The sequence below is a fragment of the Aptenodytes patagonicus genome, chromosome 10 (genome assembly GCF_965638725.1).
Source record: "Aptenodytes patagonicus chromosome 10, bAptPat1.pri.cur, whole genome shotgun sequence".
Lineage (NCBI taxonomy): Eukaryota > Metazoa > Chordata > Aves > Sphenisciformes > Spheniscidae > Aptenodytes > Aptenodytes patagonicus.
Window position 1 is genome coordinate 12,121,655 of NC_134958.1, and position 24,040 is coordinate 12,145,694.

The 24,040-nt window shown below is 48.3% G+C and overlaps 2 protein-coding genes across 3 annotated transcripts; one reads left to right on the forward strand and one right to left on the reverse strand.

Annotated features, from left to right (window-relative positions):
* Positions 1-845: 845 nt before the first annotated feature.
* LOC143164949 (gonadotropin-releasing hormone II receptor-like) lies at positions 846-7,226 on the forward strand. Its single transcript, XM_076348067.1, has 4 exons — positions 846-1,119; positions 2,393-2,902; positions 3,448-3,649; positions 3,931-7,226. The coding sequence occupies exons 2-4, from the start codon at positions 2,396-2,398 to the stop codon at positions 4,338-4,340; spliced, it is 1,119 nt and encodes a 372-aa protein (XP_076204182.1). The 5' UTR covers positions 846-1,119; positions 2,393-2,395; the 3' UTR covers positions 4,341-7,226.
* Positions 7,227-9,928: 2,702 nt separating this feature from the next.
* On the reverse strand, positions 9,929-15,601 carry PARP16 (poly(ADP-ribose) polymerase family member 16). Of its 2 annotated transcripts, XM_076348068.1 has the most exons (6): positions 15,365-15,601; positions 14,532-14,669; positions 13,505-13,711; positions 12,187-12,358; positions 11,269-11,410; positions 9,929-10,643 (listed from the first exon to the last, which is right to left on the reverse strand). In XM_076348068.1, exons 1-6 carry the CDS (start codon positions 15,560-15,562, stop codon positions 10,499-10,501), a joined length of 1,002 nt encoding a protein of 333 aa, XP_076204183.1. In that variant the 5' UTR covers positions 15,563-15,601; the 3' UTR covers positions 9,929-10,498. The 2 variants fall into 2 exon arrangements, with proteins under 2 accessions (XP_076204183.1, XP_076204184.1); XM_076348069.1 differs by lacking the exon at positions 13,505-13,711.
* Positions 15,602-24,040: the final 8,439 nt, after the last annotated feature.

Genomic DNA, 24,040 nt, shown 5'->3' on the forward strand with positions numbered 1-24,040 from the left:
GCCAGCCTGAGACCTGCAGTCCCCCCGTACACCATGTGCTTCTTAATTTAATAGACCAGGAGATGTGAAGGTCTGTTTGCATGTGATTACTGTCCCCGCGATGCCCCTGGGAGCGTGCGTGCCGGCGCTGGCTCCAGAGGGGCTTGGGGCTGGCCCACTGTCGTCCCCACAGCTCTTTTACTTTTGCTGGCCGGAGGAGCAGGGCATCCTCGGTTTCCCTCCCTGGCCTTGCATTGCGCATTGCATTTTTTAAGCCCTTGTGAGCTCTTTCTCCCTCCCAGGCTTTCACACCGCACATCAAAGCTCTCACTGCGTTACGCTGAAAGAAATACAAAAAGAACAAGGTGGGAACTGATAGAGCGCAGAGGAAAGAGTATATTCATTAAAATGACAAAATGACCCAAGTTTCTCCTTATTAATTCCCTCCCTACAGCATTTCCAGTCCAGGCACGTACCTGTGTTCATCTGTGATGCTCCCACGGACCTGTGTGGTCCAGGAGCATTGCTGGGGCGTGTGTGTGTGTGTGTCTGTGTGTGCTGTGAGTCTCCCGGTTGTCTGAGCAACAGGACGTTCATCACTAACTCCAGGGATAATTAACTCATTTTCCTGTATTTATAGAAAACCGATGCAGGGAGTGTTGGCACTTATCCCTGATGGGGCCACATTTGGCCACAACATCTTGAATTTTGGCCATTTCTTGCAATACAGCGGCTTTGTCATCGTCCCCACTGCTTGCTCATTAAGCCTGAAATTGGGCAGCTCGTTAAGCCCGCAAGGGCAGGGGTGCCAGTCCCTTCCTGGGGGTGAAACACTGGCAGCTGCCGAGCCGGGCTGCCCGTGGGTGCCCACCTCCGTGTGCCCCACTCCTGGTTTGCCAGTGCAGGGGATGTTTGCATCAGCATTGCCATCTCCAGATGCCTGCATACGCCTGTGCTAAAAACAGCGTAGCTCCCGGCTCAGCCACCAGCAAGGGAAAATTTTGCTGCTTCAAGGGGTTTGTTGCAGGGATGTGATGCAAAGACGGGCTGGAGCATCCTGACTCGGCACCGTGGCGGTGGGAGACCCGTGGGGCAAAACAAGGAGCATCTTCTCTTGGCATCAGGGCATGCGTATGCCAGGTACGTTCCCATCAGCTGGGACAAATCCAGACCTCAGTATGGGTTTCCCCTTGTTTCTCCCAGACAGCCAGCAAGCAGCTTGGTACTTTTCAAGTGCTTTTTCTTTTCGCTGCTTGCTTGTTGGGTTGATCTTTGGAGAGGGATGGGGGCGAAGACAGCAAGGGGGCTCGGTCTCAGGGGCTCAGGGTATGGGTGGTGGGGGCTGGAGGAGGGCGGCTTGCTGCAAGGTGTCGGCATCTCCATCCCGCAGAGCTGGGGAGACAGGTTTGATCTCTGCTGCTCGTGTTATTTGTGCAACGGTGGGGAACACTTTATTTTGGTATCAGCAAACCAGAAGGTGCTTGAAACAGTAAGAGACATACCCTACCTGTAGCTGGGACCGTTAAAAGCTCATGTCCCTGAGATTTGGAAGTATTTGCCCTTGAAATGTGAGTTGTCCCCAAGCTGGTTGTGCTCGGGCAAAAAGGGCAATTAAATCAAGCCATGGGGGACCACCACGCTGCTCATCACCCCCAGCTCCCCCCAGTGTGGGTGTGTTTCTACCTTCACCTCCTCCTCCTGCTTTGCCTCCCGAAGGCAAAGGGACAGAGGTGTTGAGCTGGTGCTGCCTGGGTCCTGGGAAGGTCCAGGCTCCTAAATGCCACCGGGATCCTTTCCTGAGAGCCACTGTCAGTCCCCAGACAGCGTGGGATCCCCCTTCTCCCTCCTGGCCACCCCCAGATGCTCCCACCCACGGCCCCGGATCCAGCGCTGGAGATGGAGGTGGGCCATTAAGGTTTAACACACTAATGGAAAGTGCCGTGGGGTTTCTAAAAAGCTGAGCCCTGCTTGCAAAGCCCCTTTGGAAGGACAAATCCTTGAACCGAGCACGGCTGCCCCAGCACAGGCTGAGCCAGCTCCGGTGTGACCCATTCCTGGCCAGGCGCTGGCGGGCAGCAGCTCGTCTCGTGGTCCTGGCCACTGCTCCCACTTCCCAGCTGCTCAGCCGCCTCGCAAAGAGCTAAAAATATATGTCTGTGTGAGCAATCACTATAGCTATGGCAGGGGTTAGCCAAAGAGGGCAGCCGGGCAGTGTCACCGCGACCGGGAGGTGCGGCAGCTTGGCAAAACGGGCAACACGGAGGGGACAGGCAGGCACAGGCCAGGACTGGCAGGTTGCTGCTGGTGCCTCTAGTGCAGATCCCACCATTTCCCCATTTCTCCTTATATTGAAGCTGCAGCACATGACACAGCCCATAAGAGGGGGTTTACTTTGCCGCTTCCATTTCGGCAGGGGATGAGTGACGAGCAGCTCCCCGCATCTTCCCACTGCCCCACCGTGGAGGGGGACGCCAACATCTCGGCTTATGGCTGCCCTGAGCACTGGGTCAAACCCCGGTTCACGCAAGCGGCGAGGGTCCGCGTGATTGTCACAGCCATCTTCTTCTTGCTGGCGGCAGGCAGCAATGCAGCAGTGCTCGGCAGCCTGCTGAGGAAGAGGAGGAAATCCCACGTGCGGCCACTGATCCTCAGCCTGGCGCTGGCTGACCTGCTGGTGACGGTGGCAGTGATGCCCCTGGACGCAGCGTGGAACGTGACGGTGCAGTGGTACGGAGGGGACGTCTCCTGCAAGGTCCTCAACTTCCTCAAGCTCTTTGCCATGTACGCGGCCGCCCTGGTGCTGGTGGTCATCAGCCTGGACCGGCATGCGGCTGTCCTCCATCCCTTCTCCCGTGCTCGCCGCCGCAACGGACTGCTGCTCCGCGTCGCCTGGGCCAGCAGCGTGCTCCTGGCTTTGCCCCAGGTAGGGCTCAGTGCCCTCCCTGTGTGGTTTGCCCAGGCTGGGGTGGTTTTGGAGAAGGGCTTCCCCATCCCGGCAGCCCCAACAAGTCCATCCCAATCCACGGGTTCCACCACCACCAGATTGGCTTTGCTGAGCAAAGCGGTGTGGTTGCTGCATTGGGTGTTCAGCACCCGTTCATTGCAACACCATCAGGGTGTTACGCTAAGGGCTGGGAAAAAATTGTATCCACTATTTTTTATTTTTCATGCACGTGGTTATCTTCTCCCAAAAATGCACTGCTGCACCACTGCAAAACATGTTGGAGCAGACCAAGACAAACCTGAGCAGTTCCTGACCAAAATAACATTTGGCATGGCCAGAAAATGGGATTTCACAGCTGTCAGATCCCACGTGTCCTGGCCATAGCCATGAGTTAGGTGCCCAGAGCGCCTCTCCCAGTCTGACAGCGGCAGGGAGGTGCTCTCCGTGCACAGCCAGGAGCATCTGCAGGACGTGGTGCCCTGTTCCAAAGCCTCTCTGAGTTATTACTTGGTTCTCTATTTCAGCTTTTCCTCTTCCACCTGCACACGGTCCCGGGAGGGAACTTCACCCAGTGCGTTACTCATGGGAGCTTCCGAGCGCACTGGGAGGAAACCATCTACAACATGTTCACCTTCACCACCCTCTACATCACCCCCCTGAGCGTCATGATAGTTTGCTACATCCGGATCATTTGGGAGATCAGTAAGCAGTTAAAGATCAATAAAGGTAAGCAGGTCCCAGCCCTTTAGTGTCCACCATGACTCTATGACTGAACATGCTCCAGCCTGGAGCATTGTTGGGTCTGTCCCAACACCCTTTGAAGGGTAACCCAACTAAGGGGTTTTACACAAACTTCTTGACGCCCCTTCTTGGTGTCTTCTGCTTCCCGTGGGCCGTGGACCAGACCATGAGATGGTCTCCCCGCTCTGGCAGAAGCACATTCATGGATGGTTTTGTTCTCCTGGTTTTATTCCATCTCCAGCTATCCTTTTGACTCTCCCTGGCAGGTTTGATAAGAAATCAAAATGACCGCATCTCCAAGGCACGCATGAAGACTCTCAAGATGACCATAGTGATTGTTGCCACCTTCATCATCTGCTGGACCCCATACTACCTCCTGGGCTTGTGGTACTGGTTCCAGCCAGCCATGATCCAGAAGATGCCAGAGTATGTCAACCACAGCTTCTTTCTCTTTGGCTTGCTGCACACCTGCACCGACCCTGTCATTTATGGACTGTACACCCCCTCCTTTCGGGACGACGTGCAGTTGTGTCTCAGGGGGATTGAAACAGCCATTACCAGGCATGAGAGACACAAACCCGTCTCAGTCTCAGAGAAGAACATCAAGGATGGTGCTATAAATGGTGGGGTGGCATCAGGAGGCTCCAATGGGACAACTGTCAACACGGTCTGCTGAAGAGATGTACCCACAAGGAGATGGAAGGCACAGCTTTGGGGGCTGCTTTATCCCGTAGGATCATTCTGGAGACTGTCATAAGGAGGTTTGCCACCCAACTTCGGTGGGTGAGGGTCTCTGGCCAGAAACTGGGAATGTGTCTCCTGCCTGTACTCAGGGTGAAAAACATTTGGGGGTATTTATGGTTGTGCTTCCATATGGAGGGGCTCGGGCAAGAGGGGTCTGAAGAACTGCTGTGGGATGGGATGGGGTTTTTTTCTCCCTTTTGGAGAGAGACAGAAGGGAAAAGAGTCCCTGCTGCCTTGTTCTGGCACGCAGGGAGCAGTATGAAGACATCCTTACATAGCAGCTCTTTGGGACACAGGGTTGACCAGGAGAGAGAGTATTTGGGGTAACTGGGGAGTGAGAACCAGATATGACACTGCCCAGCCCCTCTTGACTGTCTCTGTCCCCAGGTCCCGGGGCACGAGCTGGCAGGTCTCAGACCACGCGCTGGGCTGTCCCCAGCAGCTGGCATGGGCTAATAGGAGCAAACCCCACATTTTCTCCTCTCTGTTTGCACCTCGCTCGTTTATATACATTTTCTTTACCTTAATGGCTTAGCCCAACGCCAGCATCTCGTCTCTGCCCCAAGCAGGGTGGGTGTAGCCACCCCACAGGTGATGCCTGGGGTGTCCCAACGAGGAAGGTGATGGGAAGCACCTGTGGGTGAAGGGGCCCATCAGCACCCATGGGTGCCAGGTGGGTGCTGATGGTCTTTGGCTGCACTGCGAGGGCAAGGGAGGCTGCTGGAGGGCATCAGCTAAGCTGTGGTGAGTAAAATGGATTATTTTGCTTTTCACCAATGTGCTAGAAGTTGCTTGTGAAGGTGGAGGCGTCTTCTCTGGGTGTGAGTTGAAGAGGTGGCTTTATTCAACCGTGTTGTTCCCTTTCATGCAATTAGAAATAGTAGATTATTTATTTGTTATGTGCTGATTGTTGTTAAATGCATTTTTTGCTTTTGAAGAGATATTTAGTTTTGAGCCAGGTGGGTTGGGTTTTTTTTGTTTTGTGAAATCTTTGGGCAGCTCAGGAGCTCTGGACTTGGCAGGAGGCAGCTCCCTGGGCATTTCTGCGGCCACTGCAGCTTTGAATGAGCGTCTGGACTTTAGCAGGATGAAAGAGCTTTGTTTTAAAAACAATTCTTAACTTGCTGTGGCTGCATGTGTAGGGAAGCTGGGAGATGTCTTCCCCCAAGAAAGCAAATCTCCTTTGGGTGCCAAGGGGGTCTGCTCAAGCCTGTATCCAAGAAGGAATGGATCTCCATCGGTCAGAAAGGATCTGGACTGGTCTCCCAGTGCCCCAGCTAACAAATTATTAAAATTAGAGATGTGGCAAGTGGTGTTTGCAGGTTGGCTGAGGCTGGGCAGTGAGGATGCGGGAAGCCATGGTGCTCAGGGTGATGCCAAGCTGGGGACACGTGTCGAGCCCTTACCTTTCCCCACACTAACTATCATTTATGCTAAACATGCTGCCCAAGGAGAAAAAAATTCAGTTAGAGCTGCAGGAGCCCAGACCGGCTGGTCGGGATTAGTGTGAGCCCTTTAGGAAGCATCCAAACTCCAACAAGATGCGTAATCGCCGCTCGGCTTTCCTGGGCTCATTCTGCTCAAGGTTAATTACGCAACGCTAACGGGAGCGGGGCTCGCTGCTGCCAGGCTGGCTTGGCTCGGCCAGTGGAAATAAAAGTTTCTTGTAAGGTAATGGGAATGACTTATGGTACGGGAAGCTAATTTATTCATCAGATGCTCATTTGGTCTCACTGTTTATATTACTGATGATGGCTAATGGGAGGCAGATCCTGAAGGTGTGTTTGTTTTCTGGCAAGCCTCAAATAAGCAGTAAAGTGTCTTTAACGTAAGAGCGTTCTTCATCCACTTTCTGCTGAGAGGGGGAGAACAGGTCCAGCATTGCGCACACACTTTAGGGCACTTGTCCCCTCTTATACAGCGGCAGGAGAGCTCAGAGACCTTCTCTGAGGAGCAAGAAGCACTTTTTCCCTTGTGGGAGGGACCCACCCATGTAAAGACACCCCATGGGTACAGTGAGAGGGCAGAACCAGTTTTGGCTTTAGGTGAAGGGTAGGAAAATAGGGATGCTGGCAAGGATACATACCTTGGGAGGACGGCACATCCCTTAGGATGCTTGCATGCACTCTAGCCCTGCTCTTTCTGCCTGCCTTTTGATACCTTCCCTCCCGTTGCTGGTGCTCAAGGCTGACATTTTGGGAAGCCCAGAGCGTTGGCAAGGTGCCCAAAGTGACAGCTTTCATGATAGAAGGAAAATGTCACTGGAAGAGCGTGCTGCCAAGCTCTGCACCCAATGCATGCAGGAAGGGGGAGTGAGCAGGCAGGCAGCACCTCCCTGGGGGACTGGGGCAGCCTCTGGGTCACTGGGGATGGACCCAGGTCTGGGTCCTGCCAGAGGTGGACTGAAGCCCAGGCCTGGTTTGAATGTCCCCATGTTTCTGATTCTGCATTTCTTAAATCCATTCATACTTTAGGGAGCAAAAGATTTTTGCATCACTCATCAGGAATGCGAAACCTGGAGCCTCGCTCCTCCCCGCCCTGGGGGTGATCCTGCTTTCTGCAGTGGTTCCCTCTCTCCCCACGGTGCCTCAAACCGTGGTCTCCAACAGCACCTGCCCTCCTCCTCAGCTGGCTCCTGAAATCTCTCCATACATATATTTATTATCTGTTTCCCCTTATGGGAGGAAAATTCTCCCACTTCCCCAAAATCTGCCCATTCACCCTGGGAAACACCAGCTGCCACGCTTCTTGCAGTCACAGCAGGGTGGGATTTGTCTGACTCGGTAACAGTTCCTTAATATTCACCACAGTAATGTAACGAACATATTAATAGGCACAGGTAGCTCTGTATTTTACAACTCCTCGACCTCACCCTGGGCTGCCTGCTTCAGACACAGCGGTCCTTTGTTCGGGAGGAAATTCTGATTCATTCCCCATTAGCATTTTTATAGTACTGTGCATGTTCAAAGAGCCACGCAAGTGGCTTAAGAGGTTAACGCGAACCTTGGGTGAATTCATAATATTGTTAGTTACTCAGCACAATACTCGCATGAATTCAGCTGACTGCATCTCGCCACGTTGGGAAACACATGCTGAAATCAGCAGGGAGCACAGAAAACAAGCGTGGGAGTAGGATATTAAGTATTTTGCTGGCCTGCTAAGGTAGAATCTGAGCACCTTAAATGTATTTATTTTCCCATTGCCTTTGAGGACAGCGTTACCCCGCTCTGCAGATGTGGAGCTGAAGCACCGAGGAGGTTGTGCCCAGCATCCCTGCAGGCCTGGGAGCGTGAGGGATGGGGCCACGAGCCCTCCGAGGGGCACTCGAGACATGTCCGTCAGGACTCAGCCCCTACCTGCAGCCACCTCTTTCTTGTGGGTCTATTTAAACTGCGCAAAGCAGAACAAGCTGATTTTTTCCTTCGATACCTGCTGATTTAATCGCAGTGCTGAACTGCATGCATCTGCAATGAGAGCCCCTGCAAGACTTTTCTCTCTGGGGACACAGCCTGGAGCAGCTGGTGCAGAAGACCAGCTTGGGAACTAGCTCCCTACAGGGATGCTGTTGCCCCACACTTGGGAAGAGAGCTCAGCTAATGGCTTAAAGCCAAATAAAAGCCCAGACAGACATTAGGAGATAGTGCTGAACGGCCGCTATGCCTTCATTCCTTTTGCTTACTCTTCAGAAACTTTCCTATGCAAAGAAACCCTAAGAAGAGAGCCTCAAAACCCTGCCGTGTCCCTCCCCATCTGTTCCTTTCGTCTGACTCGCGGACTCCCAGGTTTGTGCCTTTCCCTGCAGTGCAAACAGCCATCCACCCCACAACTGCTGCCTAACCTCCTCCTTTTCCAAAGGGCCCCCGATAGCCTGTCTGTTCCAAAGTATGTTTCATTTGCAGATGTAAGAGCCTTTTAACAACACGATATCCTTTAGATAGCATCAAATACCTCTAGGTTTTCTGGCTGGTTTTACCCTAAACTGACACATATATGGCACATTATATATCACATGCTGAGGTGGACCAGAAATGGGCACATACTCCCAGGAACCCCATGCACGTCTCAAACCCCAAGTTTCTGCATTGGAATATCAAGGAGTAAACTACTATAAAGTAGTTGAATTTGTTGTGCAATAAATTGTTGGTTTATGTATATTTTAATTGCAAATCAACGCTATAATTAGCACGTACATTTCTTGGGCTGAGGCAACGCAATGTGCTTTAACAGTGAGCGTTATTAATGGACTGTAAAAGGCAATGGGGAATTGGATTATAATGTTCTTGTTTTGCAGGCTGTATGGTGAATAAATAAATAAATTTGTTCTGGCAGCAAAATTAACTGGAATAAATGCTTCTAGCTCCATCCACCAAGAAGAGGGGTTGCTGTAAATGAACTTGTTCTCAGCCTTGAGTTAGAAAACCTGATTACCAGGTCATTATTTCTGGCAATTAGGTACCAGAACAACATGAGAGAAAGAAGAGATTTTCTTTGAAATATTTAATGAGTAAGGTAGTAATCATAGACTCATTTGCTGGAAATATGTGATGAGATTTTTTTTTTTTGTGGTTAGGGTTCACTGTGCAATGAAAACTTGTGTTTATCAAGTCCACTACTAAAAGCTAGACCGCAAGCTTGAACTGTGGCACGTATCGAGCTTTTCTTTGCCTAGAATTCCTGGGCTCTTCATCGGGTTTATGCCATGCCCAATCGGAGGACAGTCCTTTGCTCCTTTTTCAGTTTCAGGTAGTTGTAGGTTGCTTTGTAACAACAGCAAATGCAAAGGACTTGGACTAGGGCAGGAGGGGGAGAGTGTTGCCCTGTTTATGTTGCACGGCTAACTTGTGCATACCTGTATGTGTGTTTTCAGACAAATCCCCAAAATGCCCTTCAAGATTAGAAAAGATGAATCTGAGAGATACTAAGGTTTTACACATCAGCGTTAAGCCAAAGCACTTCAGCGTAACTGCCGTAATTCTGACCAGAGGAAACTCAGCCTCTTTGTGAGAACTTCGTGTGGACAGTCTATCTTACAAACATACAGTATCGCGCACAGGTTGTCACGCGGAGGCCTAAGTGAAGTCTACATGAAGCTAACTATACCACAAATGTTCACAGACATAAAATACAACCCTACCAGTTCTGCTGCCATTTTACTCCATTTCTTACAAATGTTTCAGGAAATAGTTGGCACGTTACTGCTAGTTAGTCCATTTGTTCATAAAGGGAGGCTGAAAACAGTTCAATACAGGCAAAAATGTTGAACCGGATCCCAAAACCCAGGCAGCCCCAACCCCAAAAAGCCTGTCAGGTGGCAGCATAAGTGGAACCCTCCATCCGCCCTCTTCTTGGTGCAGAAAATACAAGTGGAAGGCAGTTTGATAGGAATAATCCTTACAGTATTGATGCTGAAGGGCCCAAGTTTGTCTGATCCGCACACTAACCAAGGACAAGACAGATCATGGCTGAGAGCACGAACCTTGTAGATGTTTTACGGGGGAAAAAAACCCATACTAGACACCATTTAACTTCTTCCATTTTGGTTGTTGTTTTATTTCTTGTTGTTTTCTTACAATCATTATGCTCAAATATAAAAATTCCTGGCCAAAGCCAAAGTTAGTTTTAAAAATGATCCCATCTGCATTGATACATGCTAAACATCACTAAATTCAGTTTCTGAAAACAAACTAGTAAGACTCTCTACAGGTTGCTTTGCCTGCCATGCAGAAAAATCCTCCTTTCCAACTTGTGCAAATATTACCACCTCAGTTTGACAGAAAGTACTTACACCTGAGTGTTTCCACACTGAGTTTTCATGAATTTTAAATAACTTTTTCCCATGGACCCTTAACAATTGGTTCATGCTAAGCTGCACCATTGTGATCCTTTTCAGCTGTACTGGGCATCCTCATGAATCACTGGAACACAGAAATTAGAATAAATGGAAAGATGCCATGAGGATAATATATTGGAGACAGAACTGGAAAGCTCCAGGCACCTTTCTTTCCAGAGCTCTGGAACAGATGCAGTGCATTGCAGATTGGCTATTATTAAGGCACGTGGTGAAAATAACAGTTTATCATCTCGGGCAATTCATCTCTCTGAGTCAAACATTCTGTGCCAGTAGTATACGAAGGTTGGCGAGTTGCTGGCCCCTATCGCTATTAGCAGCAGTAGGTACAGCATCATCATGACGGCAAAACGGTGGGTGTAAAACCAGGAAGATTGACTAGAAGGCCTGAAAAGGGAAAAGTGCATGAATTCTGTCAGAGACGCACGAATACCTTGGCAAAGAGTATCTTAGGTTTTGTTATTTTAAATGGTTAAGCTAGTGCAATAAAACCAGAAAGCTGTTCCACAATCCCCGTAACTAACAAAGCCTGTTTTCCTTATCCCTTTTCCCTAAGTCACCGTGCACAACCCTGTCTTTTCTCCCCATGTTCACACCTTTCTCTGTGGCTTAGAGCTGCAACTACCTGGCCTGTACACGCATGTTGATTAGCTGGGTGAATGCTGCCACTTAAGATAAATATGGGCAGAGTTAAAACTGCCCTAGTTTTAAGAGCTGCAGTTGTCAGTGTTTCACTCTTTCTTTCCTGCCACAAACGGATTATTAGAGCTCTCAAAGATACTAAGTGCTTACAGGTCTGGCGAAAAAGCAAATTTAGCTGAACCTGGGGGTGTCAAAGAGTGAGACAGAGGCAACATGACGGTGTAAGCCTTATTTCACAGGAAACAGACTAAAACCAAATTCTGGCAGTGCCGCATATCTTTCTTGCTTGTTTTCTGTTGCTTTTCAAAAATGAGATGTGCTTATCTGGCTGTCATAGCATGCTCATCACTCTAGACAGCTGAACTCTTACCTCCTATGCTGTTTCTGTGAATATACTAGCAAGTATTTAACTCGTAAGAGCTGATTGTTTGTGACAACAAAGTATTTCTGTGGTACATCACCCCCTTCGCTGTTTTTCACTCTTGCTCTTTTTCTGTCTATTTCTTCTGAATCTGCATGGGAAGAGAAAAGAAGTGGTCTTTTGGGGAACAGAAAAGCAAAAAGAGATGCGCAACTTCAAGTAACTGTAAAAAAGCAAACAACCAACACCCACCCACCCCCCAACACATACACACACAAGAGTGGGAATGAGATAACCAAAGATCTAGTCTTGGTATTCCCCTGAATCCCTTAGCATCCAAGAATAGACTGAAAAGTTTGCTTGAGGCTATACCACTCCCAGTCATCCTTGGTATGGATGGTATCATGGCCCAGACCAGAGCGAAAAGGAGGCCGGTCTCCCACACAGTGCTTGAGGAGCTGCTAATATTAACAGGGAAAGAAAAACAACGTCGAAGGACTGATTGAGCCCTGCAAGCAGGAAGAAGTCAAAGGAGAAGGACAATCTGAGCAGAGGCTTCCCAGACATCTAACATAGCTCATTCTTGATACATTTGTGATGCTTCTGTTCCACCATCACAGGTGAAATGATCAGGCATTATGGAACATGATTTTATCATACTACTGAAACTAGGAAAAACAGATGATGCCACCAAAATATTTTCTACCCCTTAAATATACTATTTTAAGAGAAGCTTCACAGACAACGAGGCTGTTGTGCATTTGTGAGGGGTCAATCGGAAAAGGAGTCTGCAGCCAGTTTCTGCTGAAGGGTATCCACACTCCATACACTGCACTGTTCATATGATAGCATATATGCACAAAGCTGAAATATGAGAAGTGCTAAGTAAAGATGAACTACACATAGTTATTATTGCAATAGACTCACCTTTCTTTTTGACCTGACACTTTACATCTGGATGGTCAATGATCTCGCAAACAGCTACACAGCTAAGGATAGAGCCCAACGCGCTTTGCCGCCAACCAAGACCATGAGGGCTATAAAGGAGAGCCAGGCTCAGGTCACTGGTAAGATAGGTACCCTCACCAAACAGGGACGTCTGAAATGGAGCAGAAATACGTCCTAAAATCCTGTAGCACAAACTATAAACAACATACAAGTGTTCTTTACTTTCAGACTGGCAGTTCTGTTTCTGAAGGTAAACTAAGAAAGGCTTTTCTGACCCGTGTTGGGCCTGGTCCATGCACTGTTTTTGTCCTGGCACAACTTCCTAGGGGTGGGGCAGCTGCCCTCTCCCATCCCTCAGATTAGCTGCTTGGCACAGCCCTTGGTGTGGACAGATTCATGCTTTCCCGGATTTGGATTTAGTTTGCCAGCGTAAGTATTTTATATCAACATGACTGCACTGCTGTTAGAGGCATTTCACTGATTTATTGAGACTGCCGTCATTCAAATAATCCAACCTCCACAAACAAGACAAGGCTTTACTAGCATTTAAATCCATGCTTTACTAGAAAAGAGGGAAGTAGTTTTCAATTGTGAATTCCTTTCAAATCTAACTGTTTTAATAACTTTGAATCAGGAGATTTGCCACCCTGGCTAAAATTATTAATCCAGTAAGTCCACTGTACCTGATAAGCCATTACTCATAAAGAATGTGGGGGGGAAAAACATGGTCCAGGTTGACTGGAAGGTTAAACAGCTGTTGTGTCAAAGCTGCTTTACAGATGACACAAAAAGCCAGGAGTCCCAACTGCCTTTCTGCTGAAATCGGAAGAGGTGCAAATCCTACAGGATGTCTCCCTTAACCAGGCCATTTAAAGAAGGCTCCATTTGCAAGTAGCACCTAAAACTTAGTTGATCTAAACTTGAAGCCAGGCAGAAAGAGAGAATCTCTGCATTGCCTGGGCTGCTATCCTCCTCCTCCATGCACAGGCACTTTCCAGCTGCAGGCTGTCAGATAGGCCAGCATTTTCAGAGGCATTACACTTCCGTACAAAGAAGCAAAGGATAGCCATAATTCGTCACACCGGAGAAAAGGGTTTCATGCTGCCTCCAGTTTTTACCCTCAGGCTGAACTAGAAAATCCAACACAACCATCCACAAAGGCCTACACTGAAGTAAAAACAGCAGTGTAAGATCATCAGCACATTTCATATCCCTAAAGGAATTTGGGCCTATTTTTAAAAAGTGTCACTATCTGCAAGTGACCAGCAGAAAATGGTGTCAATACCAGGAGCCTCACCCTGTTCAAATGGCAGTGCAGGCCGTTGTGCAGTATGGAATGGAAGTTCTCGAGGCGGCTGCCGTGGAAGGCATAGATGAGGTCCCGCTCTCCCTTGGTCTCAGCAAACTTGGTATTCATTTGATCGCAATACACGATCTCAAAGAGGTAGTCCGGAGCAGGAACCGCAGCCCCAGACATCCCTGTGAGTTCCTGGATCTTCTCGTACTCAAAAACAGGAAGGAATATGAGTGTTGGCTTATGGGGTTAGATCACTCACTGGAAATTTTGCTTACTGTCCCTTAGTCTTTCACGCTGCTTTATGTATTTTGATTAAGCTTTCTGCATTAGCATTCAACACTGTCACAATTCAGAAGGCATAAACGTACAGTGAGAATTCTGACAGTTCCTTGCTATCAAAGCTAAATCCTAACTCTTCTTTCCAGAAAAAAAAACAAACCTGAATTGTGATTATGAATTAATTGATGATGTAAGGACAATATCACAATTCTACCGTGCCACTTTGGCTACGGTATGTATAGACGATATATATTCATCAGCTGATCTTGGAAGAGGAAAAAAGTGAAAACAGACGTTGTTTTCATCTTGCTGCTAATCTCTACAACTATTTTGATCCCTGTTACAGAATTTTCTCAGTGGCTCTCGACTTTTCCATTTTTGGGGCAGTATGCAGAAGTACAAAATTGTCTTTCTCAGTGAGAAGCAGGACCTAGCTCCACGACAACTGAGTTGGACTATCTTGGTCTAGAACGTGCAGGTACATGCTATGTTAATGGGAGTAACCAACTACAATCACTTCCCATCATCAACTACTGACAGTGATAACTATTTCTTCCAAGTAGTGTTCCTGAAAACTTTATTTAAAAAAAAAAAACCCTCTCTATATACAGAAAAAAAATGCATTCATGTTGAACTGTCAAGCTCTCACAATAACCAACTAACTTGGGGCAGGAGGAAATACTTTCTGAAGTGCAAGTTTGCCTTAAAAGACAAATTCTGATCAAGACTTTCAGAACTCAAAACTTACCTCCTGTTTCTTAGTACTTTGTATCATGAAGACCTTAGATGATAAAATCCAACTAAACAAATCCCAGGTCCTTTTCTCTGTGTTTGGAACAGGCTCCAGAAGTTCTTTCAGGCTTGGTAGAGCATTGGTATCTGCAAGCTAACAAGAGAGGCATTTAGTACAAGCTCCTTCTTTTCATTATGATTAAACAGAGACCTCTAGTGAAAACAAAACAATATTTCACCCTCATCGGTTGTAAACTAAAAAACAGTTTCTGTTCTGATATAAACATTTGTATCCAGTTTGTGGGAAAGTTTGTCACTTGTTCTAAAAGCAAATACCAGACAAGTTATAAAATATTTGTATTTACCAAGAATATCTGTAAGGTACATACAAGAACAATCAAACAAACTCCTGAAAGAAAACAAGCCATCACAGTGCAGCATCTGCAGCGGGATAGACACAGGGGGTGTTCAGGCCATGTAAAATACAAACCCTTCAAAAGTAATTTGAATTTCATGTAGGGCAAGCTCTTCTAAGACTTCATAGTCCAACACTGGATTTGGAAGTTTCCAAGTGTGGGTTTATTGGTCAGAATCCCAAACGTACTTTAAAACCTGGATTCCTTGACTGGATAAACAATTCATCCTGCTTTATTTGTAACCCTGAGGTGCCGCTGCCCTCACCTCAGAGGGCAACCTCGCCCGCTTCTCCCCCAGAACAGCCCAGGCACGCTCGGCCTGGGCTCCCACATCTAACTAGCCCTTTCACAAGGCTGCTTTCTCACTCCGAGGGTAGAACACCCTACTCCCGGTTCGGATATACACCCCGGGGCCGGGGGCACTGGCACTCACCAGCCCCTCGAAGTCCTTGGTGTCGCCGCCCGCGTAGCGGCCCGGGAAGGGCCTCAGCGCCGAGTCGCGCTTGTAGCTCTGCAGCGCGGCGGCGAAGAGGCTGCACCGCAGGTCGGCGGCCAGCGGGTCCCTTCCCGCCGCCTCCCTGACGCGGGAGGCCGCCTCGCCGGGGCCGGGGCCGGGGCCGGGCGGTGACATGCCCGGCGGGGGCTGCCGAGCGGCGGCCGCTCCGAGGAGACGAGAGCTCCCGCCCGGCCGGCGTCGCCCCTTCCGCTTCGCCGCCGGGGACGCGGCCTGGCCCCGCCGCTCCGCCCCGCCGCCGGGCGGCCGCCTCCGCCCGCCCCGCGCCGCGCCGCTCCGGCGCTCTCCTGTCCCGCACGGCCTGGCCGCTGGGGCCGCAAGGGCCGCGGCTGTGGCCGTTCCTCGGGGATGGGGAGGAGGGAGGCCTGGGAGGAATGGCGCCTTCCCCTCGGGTAGAAACCGGGAGAGGGTACGGGGCGGGTGAAATGGCGCCTGCCCCTCGGGTAGAGGCCGGGAGGGGGGTACAGGGGGAATGGCGCTTGCCCCTCAGGTAGAGGCCGGGAGGGGGTACGGGGCGGGGGGGCGGGGGGGGAAATGGTGCCTTCCCCTCAGGTAGAGACCGGGATGGGGGTACGGGGTGGATGGGAAATGGTGCCTTCCCCTCAGCAGGAGACCTGGACAGGTCTGTGGCCCGTGGGTCAGGGAGAACATGGAGGGGGAGCCCAGCTTTCCGCACCCATAACACCAGCGTGTCGTGACCCCGAGGCGGGGGACAGCGGCTGGCGGGGATGGCAGCAGCGTGCTGGGGTGCAAGTTGCACCGCCGCCCTGTCAGACGGCTTGTGCCCTGTCCCCTGCATGGCATCGGGAGGGTCACAGGCCTTCGTCCCCGGCTGCTGGGGCACAGCAGATGCAAACTCCCAGCTTGGGCATTGCGTTCATGCGAAACAGCAATGCTGATTAGCCAGAATGGCTAATTCAGGGAGACTGGAATAGCCCTCTCATCCAGGGAGATGGCTTTTTGCATAAAATTTGGTGTTATGTAGCTCTGATTTTAACAGACTGTTACGTGATAGTAAGTCAAAAGCACTTAGACGCCATTACTCCTTAGCAGTTACCTTTATCATCCAAACTTGGAGGCTCAAAGAATGAATCCAGGTTTGTTTGAGTCACCTTCCGCAGGCTGGCGTTGCAGAATTAAGGGAGGGGAATTTACTTTTTAATTGAACCTCTTACCAGTAGTTTTCACCAAGTTGCATTCACTACATTGCCTGAGACTGGGGCTCCATCTTCCTCTCTGAAATACTGGCACAGTGCTAGCGCTCCGAAGCAACTGTCTGGTTCCAAGGTGTATTGGAAGTCACCATCGGCAGGGTGGAGGTCTCCTCAACCCAAACTCTGTTGGTCTCCTGAGTGCAAGTTACTTAGACTGACCACTTTTGGAAATGGAGAGCCATATTAGATGTCTTCAAGTGGCTTTCTTGGCTTCTTCATCCAGGAGGAATATTGCACGTATCCATAGAGTAACGGATACAGGTGTCTCACACGTAGACTATTGCAGATGCTTGGAAAAATGTTAACATCCCTTGTAGATACCCATTATTGGGCTCTCATCCTGCAACTGGATCTCCAAAGACTGTCTCTCTTCTTTTCTGAGCTGTAATTTGCAGCCTTATTCGTAACAAACAGGAACACCAGCTGTATTAAATACTGTCTAAGGGCAAACTGATATCAAAGCAAAGAAAATGTGAACTTCATTCCTAAGTGCAGAATTCATATTCTTACTCACCCACTTGAATGGCTTGGGAGTATAAGGAGCTTTCGTAATTCTGGATAGAACTGAACAGATCATGGACTGTGCACAGTTACATTAAACTGAAAATGATTTCACTATGACGTATATAAATTGAATTGAGTAGTAGGTTTGTTTACTTGCTTTTTACTGTTTTATCAAAAATGCATCTTTCACTAACAGCTGCATGACCAAGGCTGCAATATGAAGCCATCAGTTCTAGGACAGCATAAATACTTGCTTGGGTCTGACATATTTAATGGCAACATGTAGACAAAATTATTTTAAAGGTACCTTTGGTTTAGGTTACCCAATTTACTAGGTATCTATACATGTTTTTATCTTTAAAACACTATCCAGCCTGTGAGGTCCATGCTATTTTTTCCTTCTTGACATACTGGTAATCAATTATTATTGTGCAGGTTTTGGATGAAACCTTGAAATCTAGATTTTGTCTGCTCTTTGCGGAACTTCTCACACCGATAGAGGTTTGTCTGAGTGTCACAACCAGCGTATTTCCAGTTCCCTGCTGTATTTTGTGCTCTTGGCTTTCTTAGACCGGGTAGCAGCCATGCTGCGCTCGGTCCAGAGGGTCTCCCGCATGCCAGCAGCATGGATGGGCGACTTGTAAGAAGAGGTCTGGCACCACACAAAGCTTTTTCCCAGGAGTTATGTAAATTGCCCAGACTTGAAATGCAGCCGGAGATATTCCTTTCCATATTTCTATATCCTTGAGAGGATGTATTTTACTTTATCTGATGTGGTGCCTTATTCTGCTGTAAATATCTGATATCTCTGACAGGCTGTTAGCGACATCATTCAGTGATTCAGCTCAGGACATGTTTATTATCTTGCATTATATTAAATTGTTCAGTGCAATCCCTTTGAAAATCAGTCGTTGGCTGTCTAATTGGCTGATTTCATTGACTAATAAATCATTAGATGTAATAATTTTCGGCGCCTGTTAAAGAACAATATTAGAAAATGGTAGAGATGTCTCTTTCAACGCCTTTGGGTGGAATTTTACATTGCTATTTTGAGCTCTTGAATTGGTGTCATTCCAGTGCCCTCGTTTAAAATACCACTTATTGTGGTAGAGAAAAGAGGAAGAGTACTTCTGATATCCCTGGGACGGGCAGAGATACTTCGTGTAGCAAAAGGTGTGTTGGTTTCCCGTTCAGGACTTTTATGTGACAGGCAGCATGCTGTGCCTTTTATCTCACAGTGTGCCTGGGGCTGTGATTTTGGGGCAGAGTATGATGCAGGGGGCAGGACACATACGGCATTGGCAACTGGGGCTCTGCTGTGGGGAGCGGGGCATCCTGGCATGCGATAAAGGAGTGGGGATGGACGATAGTCCCCAAGGAGAAGCTAGAAGAGAAGGATGGTGTGGTGAACTGGGAGGGGAGAGCTGGAGAGAAAAGGGTTTCCTTGGAACCATGTCAGTTCTGAAGATGCTGGGCTCACCGTGCCACCACTCTTGTATTACCATAAGAGAGTCTCTCAAAAGTGAAGTGAAGGCCTTTTGCTGACTTGTCCTGGCGTGAAGAAATTAACCCAAAATAGATCTAAAACATCACTGGCATCATAATAGTTAATGGAGATTCTGGGAGCATTGATCCAAAACTGATGCCTACCTTTGGGATTTCAAATGGATGGCGCTTCCATTACGGCAAGCTCAGCTGAGTTAGGCAATGACAGATATTGATGAGATAACAAGTTTGCTGTATCGATGCTGACCGAGAGTGCTGTCTGGTCAAACTCATCTAATACCGGACTAAAACCCTGTTTTACAAAGTGGCTGCTAAGCCAGAGATGAAGTACTGAAAGCTTTTGGTGCCGGTTTTAAGGGAGGTGCATCTTGGTGTGCATCTTGTGATGCTGAACATCAACCCCGCTGTAGACTGGGGCTTGCAAAATGTGTGAGGATAAGCCAGGGTAAAGTCATCATTCATTGGGAGGGGAAGCACATTTCCCCCCTGGTGTTAGCTACGGCAGATAAGGTCTTCCAGCCTGTGCCTCGCGGAAGTCCCAAACCCAGAAGATCTCATCTCATCCCTCTCCCGACAGCTCTAACAGGCACCATGTTGGCAAGGCTTTGGAGTCAGAGGAAATACATAACAGCTGCTGTTTTAGCTTGTGCGTTGCTGCTTTTTAATTAAGTAAGTGCTGCAAGTATGTGCCGTGGGCTGGAGGCTGAGATTCAAAAGCATCTTTGCAGTCCTCTTAAAAACAACCCGATGAGCAGCCTTTGAACAATATGGTGTGCACCTCAGCATCTCTTAACGACGGCATCCCACACCGCAAGCTAGCTCGCGCACTTCTGCACCCCTGCTTGGAGTGCTTCTACCCTTAGATACCTACAGACAGGCAAGACTGGCTGGGGGCACTTGCAAGGAGCTCTCTTTTTTTTTGAGAAGGGCCCTTCTAATGTATTTCCCTTTTCCAATTTTATTTTCCGAGATATAGAAAAGCTATCCTCGGTGGTTTGCTATGATTCAGTGCAAAGATGGTTTTGTAAAAGGTTCTGACGGGGTCATTGCCAGTGGAGGAGTTTGAATAACGTAGCTGTACAGCTTCTTATGAAATTGAAGATCTGATTATTTAACACAGACTGTAATAAAAATAGTTTCTGATATTGGTGGATGCATTTCAGCAGAGAAATGTGGTTTAAATGTCTTCATTTAATTCCAGTGTATTTAAAATTGATCTCATGGACCGGAAAAGAGATTTTTTTTCCCCTTAACTAGGGTCTGTGAAGGAAATTAATATAGGGAAGGGAAAATAGAAATACAATACTACACTCAGTGAAACAAATGCTTATGACTGAGGGGTTCGTTACTTGCTAGCACCACTGGAAAAGCCAGCTGTATAAGGTATGTTTTATTATAGAATTAACCTTGACCTAGGGTTCAAAGAGAAAGGTTAGTTTGAAATAAATCAGTAGTATGGTCAGGTCACTTCAAAGAGTCTAAAGCTGAGCTTGAAGATTACATGCTGTTTATGTGTATCCAGTTGGAATAGAACATATGGTAAAGATAATAGAAGTAAACTATTTATCTCTCCTCCCAGCCCCCCCTTAGGATTTAACGCCTTTTTGTCCTTTGCGTATATATGCTGCAGGGGATGTTTTTGTCCTGAGAGATTTATTGAAAACAGAAATGTGGAATAAAACAACCTTCTTAAGTCAGCTGGGTAAAATAGTCTTGCCTTCAACATTTTCCGATTGCTCGGATAAAAGTAAGAACTGCTTTAAATAGTCATATGAATGTGATGAATCATATTGCTCTGTCACTTGTCTCAGTGAATTCGTATAGTCGTAAGAAAATCAAAACAAAATGTGCTCAGCTCTGGATTATTGTAGTTCTAATCTAAAAGCAGGACCACATTTAATTGTTACATGTGAGTTACATGGATTTAAGAGATAATTCATGCAACATCCCAGCAAAATGGGCACGAGTATCCCAGCTGGCATGGGGAGTGGGAAATGAGGTTGGTTAAGCAATTTACCCAAAGCCACTTATAATCTGTAGCAAAACTCAGATTAGTCCTCAAGGCTACGGTTGATTCCCACCCTTTATGGGGGAGAGGGCCAGAATCTCACCTCGAATTCCTGAATGCCAGTCTGCTGCTTTAAACACAAGACCATCCCTTATCTTTTGGCCCATGTTCCCTTATGCTTTTGCTCTTTGTGCAATAAGGAAGATATCAGGCCTTGAAAGGTAGCGTGTCCACCAGTCATTTGAGTCCATGTTCAGCTTTGTGTAGGTCACTACATAGGGGAATAAAGGAAGTTTTCACTTCATCCAGACCCATCAGAGGATACAAAGTGCTGCCAGCTAATTCCCACCAGATGACAATTTTCCAGAGCTTTCTGATGGCTTATGTCTACAATCAGGCAGCCAGAGAAGCCCTTTTCAGTTATTCGGGTGAAATTCAGGAACAAGTCCACTGAAGCTAGTATAGTTTTGACTGAAAAACAGCGTGTGAGGAGAGGTAGGCTTACAGTGTATAGAAAGGCAAGGCAGATGCAGTAATGAGCTGGCATTCATTGTCTCAGATGCATAGGTTCTCCTGATTTGAATTGCTGTAGCGTGTGATGCGCGAGGCCAACGCTGGAGTTTTGCAGCACTTAAGGAGAAGCGGTGGGAAGAGCAGGGCTGGTGGCATTGCTGGGGAGCAGAGGGGTTCTTTTGCTGAAATTAAAACCAGCTGCTCAGCTGAGACATGGTCACTCAGTAATAGCTTTGCTCCACAGATTGTTTTTTCCTTAATGTGATACATGCAGTGTTCAGATAGTAGCACGTTTTAAGATTTACAATTGCCTGATTTTTCCCATTGATAGGGAAATCTGATAATTATCCATTTTAAAGCAATTGCTAAACAATAGGAAGTAGTATGCTTGTTAAAAGTAAACATAAAAGTGAGCTGGATCTATCTTAGGGTGCTGAGCCTTTGATAGATTTGCTCCTTACAGCAGTCTTTGATCTGACACACTAGAAAATAAACTCAGTGGGAGACTGGATATGGGATATAGAGCAGTTCACCTCTAGGTCACGGGCTCCAATCCAAGCCAGGTCAGGAGCGAGCCTCCGGGTCAGCTTTGACAGGAGCTGGGGACAGCAGCAGCCCCGATGTCTGCACTGCACCTGCTTGGTGAGCACAAGGAGAGCGCGGGTCTGCAGGGCTGCCTGGCCGCTGTCACCCACCACCAAACCCCTGCAACAAAGGAGGCACCTATTGCTTCTTCCCCCATTCCCAAATGAGAGCTTTGCAGCTTTTCCAAGGAGATAAATGATACGGTCCTGCACCTAGCCAGCCAGTGTGGGCATCCCCAGGGCAGCACAGGGGCTGCATCAGGATTTGGCTCTCGGGAACACTCTTGCTGGAGGAAGCTGAGTGCTCTGGCATGGGATGCATGCGGGTCGTGCCCAGCCCTGCACTGCAGTCTCTGTGTTCTCCTCCATCTTCTCAGGAATGCAACAGGAGCTGTGCCTGTTACTTACCGGGTAATCTAAACAAAAGAGAAGTCTTTAAAGTAGTCGTTATCAGTCCTGTAGGAAGAGACCTGTGGATGTGCAACAGTTGTCCTGGAGGCAGCAACGTCTCCTGGCAAAGTGCTATTCTGACTGCTTCGTTGGCAAAATACGGGCAGCTCCATAAATCGCTCTTTAGTATTGCCACGCTGCGGCACGAGGTGACAGTGTTTGTTATGGGCCAGATTCCCTTGTCCCATAAAAATGGCTTGCGGTATACAGTGACACAAAGCTGCTTTGAAGCTTGCCTCACTTGCCCCTCCAGCCTACTCTTGGCAACATGGGGATAACCATAAATGCTGTTCCATCACCCGCTCCTGCTGCAGCTGAGGCAAAGAGACATGGCAAGGACTTGTCTATGCCCAGGAGACCCTGGATGCTGTAGGTGCCTGCATGGGAAATGCAGCTTTGCAGCACCGGGGCTGGGGGTTGCAAAGGGGGCTCACGGCCACCCTGCTCATCCTCCTAGTCCAACGCCCCAGAGGATGTTGCGTACAACCCCAGGGTATGTTTTTTAAAGTAGTGTTTTTCCATGACCCTGACACAAATCAGAAAGGGCTGTTTTCTCAGAAATATTTGAGGACTTATGTCTCCCTGCCTCTGGAGGACTGATTCCAAGGGGAAAGACCTGCAGCGCATGTACCAGGTCACAAATAAACTGAGCTCACGGCAAGCACTTACAGTGGATTACCATAAGGTTTTCTGGCTATGAAGTATGAACTTCTGGCTATGAACCTGAATCTGAGCTGAGAAGGAACATGGGAGAAAAACAGAAATGAAATGTGAGAACTGAAAAGCTCAGGGTTTCTTAGTGTTGGGGAAGTCACTCGAGTTTCTTTCTGACGGTTCCAAAAAGAGCAGAAACAGGGATTTTGTTGCACTTCAGCTGTGTCAGATCTGGGGAGCTGGTTCTGTTTTATCTCGTACAAGAGAGAGCTGTCAAGATTTATCTTTGTGGGGTGTTTTGCAGAAAGGGAAACAGAAGTGAGAAAGGTCTGGAATCTCATGTAGCTCTGACCAAAATCATGTTATCTGAAATAACTGGTTATCTGAAGTTTGGCCAAACCCCACTCTGCATGAGACTCTCAACGCCAGACTAGAGGTATGGGGATAAATAGCAAGACCCAGGCTGTCTGCTAGGGGACTGCACGCCTAAAAAATGTGTTTCTGAGCCCAGAAGAGCAGTCTGGACTGGGTCCACTTGATGCTGAAGGTCTCAACGCAGCCAGTGGTGGGAGGTGTGCACTTTTGCTGGCCTTTGGCACAGGGAGCACCGTCGGCTGGAGGTGCCAGCCTGCGCTGGGCAATGGGGTCGCACGGTGAGCGGGTGGACACAAGCCCCCAATCCTCCCCTCTGCACCTCCTGCCTGACTGCCCAGAGCCCCCCTCGGGCATGGGGTGGGATGTGGAGATGGAGCCGGTCACACACCACTACCTAGAAATGACTGGGCTCTAGCTTGGGAAACATTAAGCCTCTACCCATAGCATTTTTGCGATCGGTTTTTGCTTCTCTTTTAAACACCTGTCATCCTCTTTTATACATTTTTTCATGATTCAAACCAGCATATGACAGATGTGCATTGCGGGAAGGCCACGAAGCCTTTTGCTTTAGAGGTGAGGGCAGGCAATGAGCTGTGAGATTGGCAGCAATCTGCCCAGCAGGAGGTCAGGGAACTGCTGCATAGGTGCAATTTCACGTGGCACGAGCCTCTGCAAGGGGCAGCTCGGCGCCATCAGCTCCTGGGGGCAGCAGGGTCCTGGGGGCCTCGGCAGGAGGTGGCAGAGGAGCGAAACTGGAAATTAGAATGTGAATGACGTAAAATAAAAA

Excerpts from the sequence above, each read along its gene's own strand:
- LOC143164949 (XM_076348067.1), top strand. The coding sequence starts at position 2,396 with ATGAGTGACGAGCAGCTCCCCGCATCTTCCCACTGCCCCACCGTGGAG. Across the intron at positions 2,903-3,447 it reads TGCTCCTGGCTTTGCCCCAG|CTTTTCCTCTTCCACCTGCA; the intron begins GTAGGGCTCAGT and ends TCTCTATTTCAG. Across the intron at positions 3,650-3,930 it reads GCAGTTAAAGATCAATAAAG|GTTTGATAAGAAATCAAAAT; the intron begins GTAAGCAGGTCC and ends TCTCCCTGGCAG.
- PARP16 (XM_076348068.1), bottom strand. The coding sequence starts at position 15,562 with ATGTCACCGCCCGGCCCCGGCCCCGGCCCCGGCGAGGCGGCCTCCCGC. Across the intron at positions 14,670-15,364 it reads CCAAGGACTTCGAGGGGCTG|CTTGCAGATACCAATGCTCT; the intron begins GTGAGTGCCAGT and ends CTCTCTTGTTAG. Across the intron at positions 10,644-11,268 it reads TCACAGAAACAGCATAGGAG|GCCTTCTAGTCAATCTTCCT; the intron begins GTAAGAGTTCAG and ends TTCCCTTTTCAG.